The 17,816-nt window shown below is 37.3% G+C and overlaps 1 protein-coding gene across 1 annotated transcript in view; it reads right to left on the bottom strand.

The window, feature by feature from the left end:
* The window catches only part of CNTN5 (contactin 5), a 663,141-nt gene that overhangs the window by 68,051 nt on the left and 577,274 nt on the right, over window positions 1–17,816 (bottom strand). Inside the window, exon 15 of the mRNA XM_070383116.1 lies at window positions 7,948–8,097. Coding sequence (XP_070239217.1) covers window positions 7,948–8,097 — 150 coding nt within the window. The remainder of the gene's footprint in view (window positions 1–7,947; window positions 8,098–17,816) is intronic.

Raw genomic sequence — 17,816 nt, 5'->3', positions numbered from 1 at the left:
CAGCTTTATGCCTTTCTCTGTACACTCCAGTGCCTGACAATAGTACGTAGATTTTTTAATTGCCCCTATAAATAATTCCACCTGAGTCCCATTTGGTCTGGCCTTCAAAGCCACATTAAATGCCATTTTAAAGGCCAGCCCACATGCCCCTGAGAAAACTAATTCAGCTCCATCTTACAATAGTATTTTATTGTGTTCATTCCATAACTTTTGATCTCAATGAACTTTCCTAAGTAATTATCACAGACAAGAACTGCAAAAATAAGAATACGAACAAAGCAAGAGCCTATCAGAAGTAGAAAGATAATGTACATGGAAAGAAAATGTAGTAGGAAGCTTAATGAGTCTTTTCTGGAATTGGGATGAGACACATGTAACCTCAGATGCTAAAGTGAGGTTGCCTAGCTAAAACCACAGAACTATTAGGAAATGGAGAAACCCAATTTTCTGACCCTTTCCTATTACTCTCCTCTAGCCATCTTTGTGAGATTATTTAGCACAAGGAATGTGTTGGAAGAGGCTGTCAGCTTAGCAGATGGATGTGCTGTGGCGTCGCCCTCCAGCCTCGGCTGTCACTAGGAGCGAAGTGGGAGTGTCATTTCCCCCTTGAGCTAAGTAACATAAGAAGCAAAACAGCTGCTGCAGAGTACAGATGCTTACTTCTCACATCCCAGCTGGATGCTGTGGAGCTTCAGAATTTTGTAGGATGACCCAGTCCCACACTATGCTACTAGAGCAGAGACCAAAATAGTTTTTGAAGACATACTATACTTCTAAATCTTGGTGGATCAGAAAAGTGAAATAATATTGTGGGCAAAGCAGACACTACAGAAGGTAGGTTTGAATAGGCTTGCTGGGATCAGAGCTGATAAAGCTGCCTGCTAGTAGGAGATAGGATACTCTCCAAAGAACCCAAACAGGATGTGGACAAATGCCATCTCGTGGGGCACTCAATATTTGCTTGAGAACCACAAACTGCAACACCTGAAGTGGATTTCCACCTTCTTCTTTTCTGACCTGGGAGTTGGAATAGAATTTGGAGCTCAGAGAGGAAGCAGAAAGAAGCAAGAAAAGAGAAATCATAACCCTTTAGTCAAGCCTGCACTAGGATAGAGGGACCGAAGCATAGAACTGGATATGAGATGCAAGTTTTTATTAAGCTAAAATGGAATTCTTTAATACCTGAAAAATGAGACTGTCCTAATACCTAAAAATCTTTAGATAATAGTTGGGCTTGAAGCCATACTTGAGATGAAGCATACTGGAAAACAATGGTGGGAGAAGAATAAAACTTATTAATATGTTTAAACTCTACCAAGTTCAGCATGTTTAATAAACCAGTTACCTAGCTATAACATGATATAGTACAGAAACTGCTAAGGCTAGAAAATATTTTCTTCTGATTGTTTACTTGATACTCATATTTATTTGGTTGAGCATTAACCTCTTAAATATAAGTATATATTTTCCTTATTTGGCCAAAAATTGTTGTTTAGTTGCTCAGTCATGTCCGACTCTTTGTGACCCCATGGAGTGTAACCTGCCAGGGTCCTCTGTTGATGGGATTCTCCAGGCAAGAATATTGGAGTGGGTTGCCATTTCCTTCTCCAGGGATATTCCCAACCCAGGAATCAAACCTCATCTCCTGCATTGGCAGGTGGATTCTGTACCGCTGAGCCACCAGGTAACCCCTCTATGGCCAAAAATATATGTGACATTTTCCATATTAACATCCAAAGAGAATGACAGGACAGAATATAATGCAATAAGAAACTGGAAAGTTATTGAATTTGCAACAATTTGCAAGTTGTTTCATTTCCTTTCATTATAAGAACCCCCTCCCCCACAAAAAAGAGGCTACATGTTGCAACAATATAACAATCCACTATGGATGAGGCTCAGTTCAATTTAGCTCAGTTCAGTCACTCAGTCTGTCTGACTCTTTGCGACCCCATCAATCGCAGCACGCCAGGCCTCCCTGTCCATCACCAACTCCTGGAGTTCACTCAAACTCACATCCATTGAGTCAGTGATGCTATCCAGCCATTTCATCCTCTGTCAACCCCTTTTCCTCCTGCCCCCAATCCCTCCCAGCATCAGAGTTTTTTCCAGTGAGTCAACTCTTCCAAAGTACTGGAGTTTCAGCTTTAGCATCATTCCTTCCAAAGAACACCCAGGGCTGATCTCCTTTAGAATGAACTAGTTGGATCTCCTTGCAGTCCAAGGGACTCTCAAGAGTCTTCTCCAACACCACAGTTCAAAAGCATCAGTTCTTCGGCGCTCAGCTTTCTTCACAGTCCAACTCTCACATCCATACATGACTATTGGAAAAACCATAGCCTTGACTAGATGGACATTTGTTGGCAAAGTAATGTCTCTGCTTTTCAATATGCTATCTAGGTTGGTCATAACTTTCCTTCCCTCAGCCATGTCCAACTCTTTGTGACCCCATGGACTCCAGCACACCAGACCTCTCTGCCTATCACCAACTTCTGGACTTTACGCAAACTCATGTCCATTGAGTTGGTGATGCCATCCAACCATCTCATCCTGTGTTGTCCCCTTCTCCTCCTGCCTTCAATCTTTCCTTAGCTGGATAAAAAAAAAAAAAGCAGCATAGAGAGGCCTTACATGGAGGTAAGGAGGGGCTTGTAGCAAAGACGCACCCTGTACTGTGCACCACACTTTGAAAGTCTCTCTTGATTCTCTGACCACTCAGGTGGGCTGAGAGCCCAGGCTGGATGATGCAGTCTACTGTGGAGACTTCTCAACAGAACGGTGTCTTGAAGAAGCCCACTACAAGCCAAGAGACTAGATAATGCTTACTATGTTGACAAACATATATTTAATCTGAAAATTTTCCTCTATATGAAAATGGCAACTCATGCATGATCACTATTGTTTAAATTTCTATTTAATAAAGTAATAATATTTAAATTCATGATAAAAAATAATAGTAATAACTCGCTAGTGTTAAGCACTTACCATGTGTGCCAAGCTCTTCACCTGCATTATCTTATTTAATACAATAGTCGAATGGAGTAGATTGCTATATAATTTCTATTTTACAAGTGAGAAAATTGAGCCTTGAACAGTGCATACAGCTTACCTATGTTTATTGCTAGTAAGCGGCAGAGAAGACCATTAATCCAGATCTGCCTAACTCTGAACCTGAAACTATTAATTATAGGTATTAAGCAGCACCTTCTTTTATTTCTTTCTCTATCAATTCATTACACTTTGAAATAAAAAAGCAAGTATTGAGATTAATATCAAGAGCTTTGATAATAGAAATTTTATACAACAGAGAAAACCAAATCTTTCTAAATTGTAGATTACATAGTGAACACAATCTTTTCTCCTTTGCATCTATCTTTCAACAATTGCTGTTATAAATATGTAACTTACAGAATATTAAGGTTCAATTAAATAAGAGAATTGTTCAATTAAATGAGAATTGCTGTTGCTAAATTCATATTTACATATTTTTTTATTTCTATGAGAATGTATATTTCAAATTCATTTCTTAAAGTAAGATTTTTCTCTCTTGATTATTATCTTTTTAAATGGTAGAAAAAGATTCCCACTATTCAATACAAAGTTACATAGTAACTTAAAGATTGTAACCCATTTTCAAAATTAAACACAGAGTTATATCTACCACCCTCCCCATTGCTAACTCACTAAAACTTTTAAGAAAATTGAGCTATAAATAAATAAATATAAACATACATTAAAGTGTAAATATATACAGGTATCCCTTGCTTTTCAAAAGTTTGCTTTACAGTACTTTGTTTTATCTACATTAGTAACTGCTTCACTAACTGAAAGAAGTCTGAAGAGATTTTCACTTCTATGAAAAAAGGTGAAAAATGAAAACTGAAATGAAAATTCCAAAGAAATTGAGCACTAAATGAAATGAAAATTGTTCACTTGATGGCATTTTGACTTACAAAATTTTCATAGGAATGCCTTTCTTTTGTATAGCTGGGGAAACCTGTATTTGTATGACTATTTTGACATCCTAATTATAATACGTTGACTAAACCAATTTATCTTATATTTATTGACTACTAAGAGTATTTTGATGACTATAAAATTCAAAATGTATCCTATAAGATATTGCAAGGAAAATTTAACTTTTTGGGACATGTGGACAAAGAAACAATCTAAGGTAAAAACGCTTTACTAAAAGTGCTTTGGGTTTAGAATATTCTAGTAAAGAGGAGAATTTAAAGGGACATAAAGCTTTCAACTCAATATCCTGAGTGTGAGACCTTTTCTCTTCCAAGCAGCTCCACTGCTTTTCAAAGATTACTTGGTCCATTAGAACAGCGTCATCTTTTAAAATACAGGACATGTACTCAATAGAGGCAGAGTGCATCACTTGAGAAGATGTCTCAGGATGTTGGTGTCCCTTTTAATCTGTGCTGCCTGACAAAACAGGGACAAAACTCAACACTTGGTTCAACACCATTAGTAGCTCTAGCCTTGTGTGTTACCAAAGCATAAGAAGCATAAAGTGCACAGCATAGCCTTCCTCCACTCATTTTCAGAAAAGAGTATTTCATGCATTTTCAGGCTATTCCTCTTCTCTTCCGTAAGATTTTAATGGACTAGAGTATGTCATGTATATAGAACTCATGATAAAATGGAGAGACAGGCACTACATAATGGAAGTAGCAGCAGAAATAGATGAGGGGCAAGTCTTTTAAAATGCATCATCTGAATACGATTTAGCTTGAAATGTGGCAGTGTTTTTGTTAAAGTACTTTTTAATAGCACAAAGAGATTTATACTATTGAAAGTCTAAAAGGATTAGTCATCCCAAATGGATTATTTATTTTTGAAATGAATATTTATAGAGAGCATCTGAATTAGGCAGTAATCTTTGCCTTTGTTTAAACACAATTAACAATATGCAAAGTAAGGCAGTGCTTTTTAGAAAATATGTGAGCCTAAGTACTAATGTTGGCAGTCATTTCAATATCTGCACAGTGAGTACATAAAATGAGGAACAACTAACCTGTTATACTCTTAATTAATGAACACCTGTACACAATGAAAGCATGGCTGATTTTATGAATGCATGGAAATACAACCAAGCAATTAATGTTTAATTTAAAATTCACACTATTGAAAATGTAGCAAGAAAAAACAACTTGTAATTGGCAAAGCACAAAAGCAGAAAGTTGGATTTTTCTGTGAATGAATCATTTCCAATGTATTAGGCTACTCTATTTTTAATATTTTTGGTGCTTAATTTTTATATGAAAAGAATTTGAACATCTTTTAAATGATTATTCTCACTTTATGAGAATTATTGTAATCTCACATTATGTAATGATTATTCTCACTTTCTGATTCTTTTCTTTCTTTCTGTTTTTAAAGAATGAGACAGTGTGTTTTAGAGAAAGAACCAACACTTTCAATGGTTTATTATAAACTGCATTCGGTTTCTAAGAAGTCACAAATCACATTTTTTGGTCCAATTCAATAATTGTGATACAAAATGTATGCATTTCATTCTTAGTCTCCTATGTACATGTTTCTCTGACCTCGGTCCTGGTGTGGGTGGCAGCATATAAAGGAAAGGAAACTAACAGTCATTTTTAATCTTTCAACAAAGACATACTACCAGTGCCAGACATTGTTCAAGGTGAACAATGAAACAGTGAACAAAAAAGACAAGATTCTCCCCCTTACTGTACTTATACTGTAATGATTGAGATTCATGTTATCACTGAGTGTAAAGACATTAATGTTCCTCCCTCTTGTATCTGTAATCTACCCCCTCTTCATTTCTCTATTGTTTTCATTATTCTCATCAACATTGTTGATATTCGTGTTTGCCTAAACTAGTCCCTTACCAAATATGTTTTACATACAATTTAATAGGGTCATAAAGGATAAATCTCAATAAGACTTTGTCCAAAGTAATCAAAACTCTATTAACAACTTTTTAACTCTGCTTCTTTCAAGTGATAAACAAGATACCTTAAAATTTGTTTTTAAATAAAGCTGTTAATCTTCCTATGTGGTCTTTATAAACATTCTGTCAGAGACACATTATTCTAAATGACTGGAAGCATGCTGGTGTTTTCTAAGTTGGTCAAGTTAAGGCAAAATTTGTCTTTTCAAAGTATAATTTATAGCAGGTCAGATGGTGAAGGCAGCATAATTTTAAGAAAGTGCCTATAATTAGAGGTAACTGCTAACACTGGAGAAAAAAAGGGTGAGCCAAACTATTCTGAATTTTACAGACCTGCTATATCGAATGAGTACATAACTAGAAGAAGAAACTAACATCTTCAACTTAACCTGAAGATAAGTGCAAGGGTTGGGGGGAAATTTAAGCATCTAGATGTTCAAGCTGGTTTTAGAAAAGGCAGAGGAACCAGAGACCAAATTGCCAACATCCGCTGGATAATCGAAAAAGCAAGAGAGTTCCAGAAAAACATCTATTTCTGCTTTATTGACTATGCCAAAGCCTTTGACTGTGTGGATCACAATAAACCGTGGAAAATTCTGAAAGAGATGGGAATACCAGACCACCTGACCTGCCTCTTGAGAAACCTATATGCAGATCAGGAAGCAACAGTTAGAACTGGACATGGAACAACAGACTGGTTCCAAATAGGAAAAGGAGTACGTCAAGGCTGTATATGGTCACCCAGCTTATTTAACTACATCATGAGAAACGCTGGGCTGGAGGAATCACAAGCTGGAATCAAGATGGCCGGGAGAAATATCAATAATCTCAGATATGCAGATGACACCACTCTTACGGCAGAAAGTGAAGAGGAACTAAAAAGCCTCTTGATGAAGGTGAAAGAGGAGACTGAAAAAGTTGGCTTAAAACTCAACATTCAGAAAACGAAGATCATGGCATCCGGTCCCATCACTTTATGGAAAATAGATGGGGAAAGAGTGGAAACAGTGTCAGACTTTATTTTTGGGGGCTCCAAAATCACTGCGGTGACTGCAGCCATGAAAATAAAAAACGCTTACTCCTTGGAAGACAAGTTATGACCAACCTAGGTAGCATATTCAAAAGCAGAGACATTACTTTGCCAACAAAGGTCCATCTAGTCAGGGCTATGGTTTTTCCTGTGGTCATGTATGGATGTGAGAGTTGGACTGTGAAGAAGGCTGAGTGCCGAAGAATTGATGCTTTTGAACTGTGGTGTTGGAGGAGACTCTTGAGAGTCCCTTGGACTGCAAAGAGAGCCAACCAATCCATGCTAAAGGAGATCAGCCCTGGGATTTCTTTGGAGGGAATGATGCTGAAGCTGAAACTCCAGTACTTTGGCCACCTCATGTGAAGAGTTGACTCATTGGAAAAGACTGTGATGCTGGGAGGGGTTGGGGGCAGGAGGAGAAGGGGACGCCAGAGGATGAGATGGCTGACTCGATGGACTTGAGTCTCAGTGAACTCCGGGAGTTGGTGATGGACAGGGAGGCCTGGCGTGCTGCGATTCATGGGGTCGTGAAGAGTCGGACATGACTGAGGAATTGAACAGAACTGAACTGAACTGAGACCTGTATTTGTGGATAAAAGGAGAAAAAGTACTTAAAACAAATAAAATGAAATTATTATCTTAAAGGAAATAGTTTTATGATGTCCAGGTAAGTGAATTTGGAAAGATTACACTAAAGCAATACTGGTTAATTCAAATTGCTTTAAAAGTGATTATTTGCTGTATTACTCAAGGAAAAAAACCAGGGCTCTGTGACAACCAAGAGGAGTGGGATGGATTGGGAGGTGGGAGGGAGGTTCAAGAGGGAGGGGAAATATATATATACATGTATGACTGATCCATGTGATGTATGGCAGAAGCCAACACAATATTGTAAAGCAATTATCCTTTAATTAAAAATAAGTAAATTTTTAAAAAGCGATTAAGGGGCATACCCAGTAGAATTCTGACTCTCCAATATTCTTACCTGCTTCATTTGTGCGGATCATTCGAGATGGAGTGCTTGGGTCTCCAGTCCCAATTGGATTGGTGGCCACCACTCTGAATTCATATTCTACCCAGGGATTCAGCTCCACCGCCATGGCTGACTCCATGTCCCCTGTTATGATTTCTGGGACTATGGAGAGGAAGGAAATTTCATGTCATTAGGTGAACTTTATTTTCTTGGGCTCCAAAATCACAGCAAATTGTGACTGCAGCCATGAAATTAAAAGACACTTCCTCCTTGGAAGGAAAATTATGAGCAATTAGACAGCATATTGAAAAGCAGAGACATTACTTTGCCGACAAAGTTCCATCTAGTCAAAGCTGTGGTTTTTCAAGTAGTCACATATGGATGCGAGAGTTGGCCCATAAAGAAAGCTGAGTGCCAAAGAATTGATGTTTTTCAACTGTGGTGTTGGAGAAGACTCTTGAGAGTCCATTGAACAGCAAGGAAATCAATCCAGTCAATCCTAAAGAAAATCAGCCCTGAATATTCATTGGAAGGACTGATGCTAAAGTTGAAGCTCCAATACTTTGGCCATCTGATGCAAATAACTGATTCACTGGAAAATACCCTGATGCTGGGAGGGATTGGCAGCAGGAGGAGAAGGGGATGACAGAGGATGAGATGGCTGGAGAACATCACTGACTCTGGACATGAGTTTGAGCAAGCTCCAGGAGTTGGTCATGGACAGGGAAGCCTGGTGTGCTGCAGTCCATGGGGTCGCAAAGAATTGGACACAACTGAGAAACTGAACTGAATTGAACTGAGGTGAACTAGAAATGCTTATAGATTGCAATCAAAGATATTAGGCCCTGACAGACATGACAGGCTTCTGCATATACCCTTATATCACGTGGTCATGTGTCATTTCCAGTCTCATCAGTAAAACAAAAATCAGTCTTCAGAAGTAAGCAGTAGCACATGTCAAAGTCTGTTATAGTTAGAATTCTTTCATCTCATCTTTACATATAGATTGACACAACACTACTTGCCATTTTCTACACTAAAATCTTTTTTGTCAACCCTTAAACCCCAGTTCTCTGATGCCAACCAGTGCTTCAATTTAAGCAAACAGTTCTTGTATTTCTAGGGAAATTTCTTGAGCAGTTTGCCTCTCCCAGTTCTGCCAAACATGCTCAGCCACTTGGCAGTTCCAAGCAGTGGTTTAAGAATATATCTCTCTAATTTAAAAACTCCAGTTTGTGGTTTCCAAGTGGAAGCTCTGAACTCTCCTTGGAGTGACTTTTGTACTACATTTAGATTTTTATTAAAACATAAAACTGTGTGTCAATATAATTACCACATAGTAAAGCATTTTTACATAGTGTTTATGCTCTATCTGGGACTGCTTTTCTTGTTCCCTCTTCTCTGCTGTCTAGGAAATATTTCTGGAAGAACATTTGTTCCAGAGGTGAAAGTGCGGAAAGTGCAAAACCTCCCTATGAAGTGCAAACATCCTCTGAATTTATAGCTGCCCTGATTTCTGTTTAAGCATGGCAGGGCAGTGTTGGGGAGGGGAGAGGCTTTGGATTTGATGACGCTGTAGACTTTTACTACAAGGTGAAATAAAATGCATCTTGCATTTCCCAGTAAAATCTCTCTTGAAATGCAACAAGAGAATGTTACTAAATAATCAGTTCAGTGAAAGGTGAATGCTCAGAGCCCATCTCACAGCCCTACAGAGCTGACTTTTTAAAGCAATGAAGTGAAAACATGAAAAAAATGTCTGTCCTCTTTTGCTGCACTGGCAAATGAGCAACATCCCTGAAGTCTGAGTGGTAGAGGATTAAGGCCACTGTTCAGTACACCATTTGGCAGAATTCTGAGCTGTGTCTGCCAAACATAAAGGTGGAAAGAAGAGATACCAAGACACTCAGCTCTCTCGAGACCCAAGAACAAACTGATTCACCAGTACTTGCCTTGGGTCCATCAGGACCTTCTGTTTCATTGACTTCTGTTTAATGTCAGTCACTCCAAATAACTCCGGACATAGAGGTCATCCCTCATCCTTTACTCTAATCCCTATAGAACTCTGTCTGTCTCAATTGCCATCCTTCCCTAACATTTAAAAGCCTTGAACTGAACTAAACCCTTATTGCATTAGCAAAAGGATGCAAAGATAAACAAGATACTATACCTGATCTCCACACCCCACACCCCATGCTCATAGTCTGGGTGAAAAGACCAGAGGGAACCACAATACCACGTATAATAAACATCAAACTCATGAAAAAAAAAAGCCTGTGACTATGATCTTTGGAATTCATAATCCATCACTAGCAAAATCCCCTTGTTCGCATCCTTCTTCCATCAACTTGCTTCGAACGTTTTACTCCAGGAGAAAACTGAGTCCCCTCTGAGGCAACTTCATGCCTCTCAAGGGGTAGCCCTCTTAAAATACTGTATAGAAGAGTAACCAGTCCAGCTCAGTTGTGTCTCTCTCCTACCAGCTGCCTTCCCCTGCCAAGGTCTCTAATACAGGCATGCAGATATTTTTCCACTTAAAAACAAAACAAAATTCTTTTAAATTTTTCTTGCCTTCCAACCTTCACCCATTCTCTATGTTTCTTTTACAGCAAAGCTTCTTGAGACTTATTAATATTTGTCCCTTATTTGCTGTCTCCATTTATTCTCTTTTAATTCACTCTTGAAACTTCCTGAGTGGCACAGAGGTAAAGAATCTCCCTGCCAAAGCAGGAGATGCAGGAGACATAGGTTTGATCCCTGGGTGGGGAAGATCCCCTGGAGGAGGGAATGGCTACCCACTCGAGTATTCTTAACTGGAAAATTCCATGGACAGAGGAGCCTGGCAGGCTACAGTTCATGGGGTCACAAAGAGTCAGACCTGACTGAACACACACACACACACACACACTCACTCTCGGACTCACTGCAGTTAGGCTCTCACCTCCAGCAATCCACTGCTCCCGTCGAGATCACCAGTGGCCTCCAATTCTAGAACACTGTGCTCAAGTCTCTGTTCCTTATTTTATTTGTTCCAACATCATGCTTCGACACAGTTAATCATTCTCTGCTCTTTGAAATGCTTTTCAAAACTTCCGCTCCTCTTGTTTCCAATTATGCCTCTTCAGTCTGCGTTGCTACTTTCTTTTTATCTTCCAGATGCACCACAGTTCTACTAACTGCCTTTTCTTTTTTATTGTACTCTAAGGTGATCGTATCCAGTCTCACGGTTCTAAATGCCTTCTGTATGCTGATGGCTGTAACATTTTCAGCTATGAACTTCCTCCCTAGACTCCAAATTCATATGCCCTATAATCTATTAAACATTTCCATTTAGATAGAGTTAATCTTAATTTCCTCCCCTACTTCTGCAGTATTCCTTATTCGGTGAATGACAATTGCTATATCCCAAACTTTGAGCCATCCTGTATTTCCACATTTTTTCTCTTGTCCTACTCCAATTCATAAGCAAATTATGACATCTCTGACTTCAGAGTGTTTTGACTTTTTCACTTCCACTTGCAGTAAGACTTCTTAAAATAGTTGTCTACATTAACTTTTCCCCCATTTTCTCTTGAGCCAATTCTTATGAGTCTTTAGTCCTTAAAATTTTACTATATCTTCTAGTATCAAGCTCATGAATGACCTCTGGTTTGTGTAAATCAATGATCAATTCTCATTTCCTCATAATAGTTGCCAAATCAGAAACATTTGACCCAGTTGATTACTTTCTCTTCCTTGCTAGATTTTATTCTTTTGTCTGTCAGGATATCACATTGTCTTTTTCTAAAACTAAATGGCTGCTTACTCTCTATATCTTTTGGTTTAATCCTCTTTTCTACAACCTCTTACTATGGGAATGCTTGAGGGCTCAATTTTCATACTCCTGTTTTCTTTGTTTTATGCTTATATCCTTGGAGAGTGCATGCAGTCTTATGGCATTAAATGCAACTTATATGCCAATAATTTCCTAATTTATATCTTCATTCTAAACCTCACTCTTAAACTCTAGTCTCATACATCTAGGTGTCCTTTGATCTCCCTAAAGTCCTAGTCTCCAAGTACAGTTATACAGGGGTTAGGATTTCGACATACTAATTTTGGGTAAACACAAGTCAGTCCAAAACAGGCAGGTAGTGATTTAAAATATTTTAAAATTTAAATATATTTTTAATACACTTGATGTACAACACTATGTTAGATTTCAGGTGTATTACATAATGATTTGACCTTTGAGTACATTCTGAAATGACTGCCATAGTATGTCTAGTAACCATGTGTCCCCAAACAAATATATTACAATATTACTAACCATACTGTTACTCTTATGCTGTATATTACATGCTTGTAACTTGTTTATTTATAATTGGAGGTTTGTACCTCTTAATCTCCTTCACTTACTTTACATCCCCCAACCATAACCTTCTGATAACACCAGTCTATTCTCTATATCTAAGAGTCTGTTTTCATTTTGTTTTGTTTGTTTGTTTGTCTGGTGAATTTCACATATAAGTGAGATCATGTGGTATTTGATTATTTCGTTAGCATAAGACCCACCAAACCCATCCATGTTATCAAATGGCAAGATTCCATTTTTATTATAGCTAAGCAATATTCCATTGTGTGTGTGTGTGTACCGAATATTCATTATCCATCTATCAATGAACACTTACATTGCTTCTGTATCTTGGCTATTGTAAATAACGCTTCAATGGATATTGGAATGCATACATCTTTTTGAGCTAGTGTTTTTATTTTATTTGGATAAATACCCCAAAGTAGGATTGCTGGATTGTTTAGTAATTCAACTTCTGAATTCTTTTGAGAAAGTTATTACTGTTTCCATAGTGGCTATACCAACTTACGTTCCTATGAAGAGTGCACAAGATTTTCCTTTTTTCCATATGCTCATCAGCATTTCTTATTTATTGCCTTTTCACTGAAAACAATTCTCATAGGTGTGAGGTAATAGCTCATTGCAGTTTTGACATACATTTCTCTGTGATTAGTGATGATGAGCATCTTTTCATGTGTCTCTGCCCATCTCTATGTCTTCTTTGGAAAAATGTCTATTCAGATCCTCTGCCTATTTTTTAATTAAGTTTAACATTGTTGATGATGAGTTGTATGAGTTCTTTCTATATTTTGTATATTAACCCCTTATTAGATGTATAATTTGCAAATATCTTCAAATATTTCAATAAACTACCTTTTTGTTTTGTTGATAGTTTCCTTTGCTATGCTAAAGTTTTTAGTTTGATGTAGTCCCATTTGTTTATTTTTGCTTTTGTTGCCCTTACCTGAGAAGATAGATCCCAAAAAATATTATCTCATGCTGAAGAGCATATTATATTTTCTTCTAGGAATTTTATGGTTTCATTTAAGTCTTTAATCCATTTTGAGTTAATTTTTTTGAATATGGTGTGAGAAAGTAGTCCAATTTGATTCTTTTGTATGAAGCTGTTCAGTTTTCCAAGCATTATTTACTGAAAAAGGTTTTCTTTCCCCATTTAGTATTCTTGCATCATTTATCATAGATTAATTGACCATATGTGTATGGGTTTATTTCTGGGCTCTCATTTCCATACTATTTTGATTACTGTAGCTTGGAAGTACATTTCAAAATCAAGGAACATGATACCCCAGCTTTTTGTTTTCTTGTTCAGTTGTTTAGGCTATTTGGACGTTTTGTGTTTCCATACAAATTTTAGAAGTTATTTGTTCTAGATCTATGAAAAATGCCATTGGTATTTTGATAGATACTGGATTGAATCTGTAGATTGCCTTAGGTAGTTTGGTTATTTTAACAATATTAATTCTTTCATTAAATCATTTTCTATGTATAGTATAGTATTATGTCATCTGAAAACTGAATTTTTATCCTTACCAATTTGGATTCCTTACATTTATTTTTTTGCCTGATTATTATGGCTAGGACTTCCATAAAGGTGGTATAAGTGGCATTCTTGGTTTGTTCCTGATCTTAGAGGAAATGCTTTCAGATTTCCACCACTGAATTTGATGTTAGCTGTGGGCTTGTCATATATAGATTTTACTATGTTGAGGCATATTTCCTCTATAGCTATTTTGTTGAGAATTTTTGTTATAAATGAATGTTGAATTTTGTCAAAAGCCTTTCTGTATCTATTTTGATGATTATATGACTTCTATTCTTCAATTTTTTAGTATGTTATATATCACAAGGATTGATATGGGAATATTGGATCATCTGTGCATTCCTGGTATAAATCCCACTTGATTTTGGTGTGTGATTCTATTTATGCATTGTTCAATTCAGCTTGTTAATATTATGTTGAGGATTTTTGAATGTTTTTATCAGTGATATTGGCATATATTTTTCTTTTCTGTATTTTTTTTTTTATCTAGTTTTAAAATCAAGGTGATGCTTCCCTCACAGAGTGATTTTGGAAGTGTCTTTATCTCTCAATTTTTTGGATAGTCTGAGAAGAATAGGTGTTAACACTTCTTTAAATTTTTGGACTTCTGAGGCACTAGTTGTAAAGACCTGCCAGCCAGTGCAGGAGACATAAGAGACATGGGTTTGATCCCTGGGTTGAGAGGATCCCCTGGAGGAGGGCATGGCAACCACTCCAGTATTCTTGCCTGGAGAATCTCATGAACAGAGGAACCTGGCAGGTTACAGTCCATAGGGTCACAAGAGTCAGACATAAGTGAAGTGACTTACTTAGCATGCAAGTATGAACATACATCAGCAGATCAATGCATTTTTTCTTTAAAAAATTATTTTATTTATTTTTTGGCTCTGTAGGCTCTTAGTTTCTTGATCAGGGATCTAACCCACAGCTTCTGCACTGGAAGTGTGGACTCTTAACCACTGGACAGCCTGGGAAGTCTCCAGCCTTTAGCTATTTAGTAGTATATTGTTTACCATCCATGTGTTTGTGTTTTTTTGCAATTTTTATCTTGTAGTTTATTTCTTATCTTAAGTCATTGTAGTTGGAAAAGTGCTCAGTATTATTTAATTCTTCAAAAATTTGTGCTGTGGTCTAGCATGTGGTTTATCCTGGTGAATAATATATGTGCGCTTCAAGAGAATGTGTTTTCTGCTATTTTGGATGGAAAGCTCTGTAGATATCAATGAATCCACATGGTGTAATGTATCATTTAAGGACAGTGTTTCCTATTGATTTCCTGTCTGGAAGCTGAGTCCATTAATATAAGTAAAATCTTAAAATCCTCACTACTATTGTGTTACTGCCAAGTTTTCCTTTATTTTGTTAATATAGGCTTTATGTATACAAGTGTTCCTGTGTTGTATTTATGTATATATATATTTATATTTATAATTGTTATATTTTCTTTTTTGGATTGATCTCTTCAACAGTATAAAATATCTTTGTTTGTTTCTTGTTACATTCTTTGCTTTAAAGTCTATTTTGTCTAACATAAGTGTTGATACCACAGCTTTCCTTTTGTTTCAGTGTGCATAGAATACTTTTTTCCAGTATGAAAAGGCAAAAAGTTATGACACTGAAAGATGAACTCCCCAGGTCGGTAGTGACAAATACACTAACTGGAGAAGAGTGGAGAAATAACTCCAGAAAGAATGAAGAGGCTGAGCCAAAGCAAAAACAATGCCCAATTGTGGATGTGACTGGTGATGGAAGTAAAGTTTGATGCTGCAAAGAACAATATTGTATAGGAATTTGGAATGTTAGGTCCATGGATCAAGGTAAATTGGAAGTGGTCAAACAGGAGATGGCAACAGTGAACATTGACATTTTAGGAATCAGCGAAATAAAATGGAGGGGAATGGGTGAATTTAACTCAGATGACCGTTACACATACTACTGTGGGCAAGAATCCCTTAGAAAAAATGGAGTAGCCTTCATAGTAAAAAAAAAAAAAAAAATGAGTTCAAAATGCAGTACCTGAGTGCAATCTCAAAAATGACAGAATGATCCCTGTTCATTTGCAAGGCAAACCCCTCAGTATCACAGTAATCCAAGTCTACGCTCCAACCACTAACTTCAAAGAAGCTGAACAGTTCTATGAAGACCAACAAGACCTTCTAGAACTAACACTAAAAAAAAAAAAAAAAAAAATGTCTTTACAAGATAGGGGAATGGAACGCAAAAGTAGGAAGTCAAGAGATACATGGAGTAGCAGGTAAGTTTGGCCTTAGAGTACAAAATGAAGCAGGGCAAAGGCTAACAGAGTTTTGCCAGAGAAATACTTTGATTATAGCAAAAACCCTCTTCCTAAAACACAAGAGATGATTTTACACATGGACATCAGCAGTTGGTCAATATCAAAATTAAACTGACTCTATTCTTTGCAGCTGAAGATGGAGAAACTTTATACAGTCAACAAAAACAAGACCAGGACCTGACTGTGGATAAGATACTGAACTCGTTATTGCAAAATTCAGGCTTAAAGAAAGTAGGGAATCCATCAGCAGATGAATGGATAAGAAAGCTGTGGTACATATACACAATGGAGTATTACTCAGCCATTAAAAAGAATGCATTTGAAAAAGAGACACTGATGTATAGAACAGTCTTATGGACTCTGTGGGAGAGGGAGAGGGTGGGAAGATTTGGGAGAATGACATTGAAACATGTAAAATATCATGTAAGAAACGAGTTGCCAGTCCAGGTTCGATACATGATACTGGATGCTTGGGGCTAGTGCACTGGGTCGACCCAGAGGGATGGTATGGGGAGGGAGGAGGGAGGAGGGTTCAGGATGGGGAACACATGTATACCTGTGGTGGATTCATTTTGATATTTGGCAAAACTAATACAATTATGTAAAGTTTAAAAATAAAATAAAATAAAAAAAAATCAAAGTTCAAAAAAAAAAAGAAAGTAGGGAAAACCACGAGACCATTCAGGTATGATCTAAATCAGAACTGTTATAATTATACAGTGGAAGGGACTTCCTTGGTGGCTCAGATGGTAAAGCATCTGTCTACAATGTGGGAGACCCAGGTTCGATCCCTGAGTTGGGAAGATCCTCTGGAGAAGGAAATGGCAACCCACTCCAATACTCTTGCCTGGAAAATCCCATGGATGGAGGAGACTGATAGGCTACAGTCCATGGGGTTGCAAAGAGTCAGACATGACTGAGCAACTTCACTTCATACAGTGGAAGTGACAAATAGATTCAAGGGATTAGATCTGACAGACACAGTGCCTGAAGAACTATGGACAAAGGTTCATAACATTGTACAAGGGGCAGTGATCAAAATTATCCCCAAGAAAAAGAAATGCAAAAAGGCAAAATGGTTGTCTGAGGAGGCCTTAGAAATAGCTGAGAAAAGAAGAGAAGCTAAAGGCAAAGGAGAAAAGGAAAGATATATCCATCTGAATGCATAGTTCCAAAGAATAGCAAGGAGAGATAAGAAAGCCTTTCTCAGTGATCAGTGCAAAAAAGTAGAGGGAAAAGTAAAATGGGAAAGACTAGAGATCTCTTCAAGAAAATTAGAGATACCAAAGGAATATTTCATGCAAAGATGGACACAATAAAGGACAGAAATTGTATGGACATAAAAGAATCAAAATATATTACAAAGAGGTGGCAAGAATACACAGAAGAATTAAATAAAAAAGATCTTAATGACCCAGATAACCATGATGGTATGATCACTCACCTAGAGCCAAACATCTTGGAGTGTGAAGTCAAGTGGACCTTATGAAGCATCACCACGAATAAAGCTAATGGAGGTAATGGAATTCCAGCTGAGCCTTTTCAAATCCTAAAAGATGATAGTATTAAAGTGCTTCACTCAATATGCCAGGAAATTTGGCAAACTCAGCAGTGACCACAGGACTGGAAAAGGTCAGTTTCCATTCCAATCCCAAAGAAAGGCAATGCCAAAGAATATTCAAACTACCACA

The sequence above is a fragment of the Bos mutus genome, chromosome 15 (genome assembly GCF_027580195.1).
Source record: "Bos mutus isolate GX-2022 chromosome 15, NWIPB_WYAK_1.1, whole genome shotgun sequence".
Lineage (NCBI taxonomy): Eukaryota > Metazoa > Chordata > Mammalia > Artiodactyla > Bovidae > Bos > Bos mutus.
This window is presented reverse-complemented; position numbering and strand designations above follow the sequence as displayed.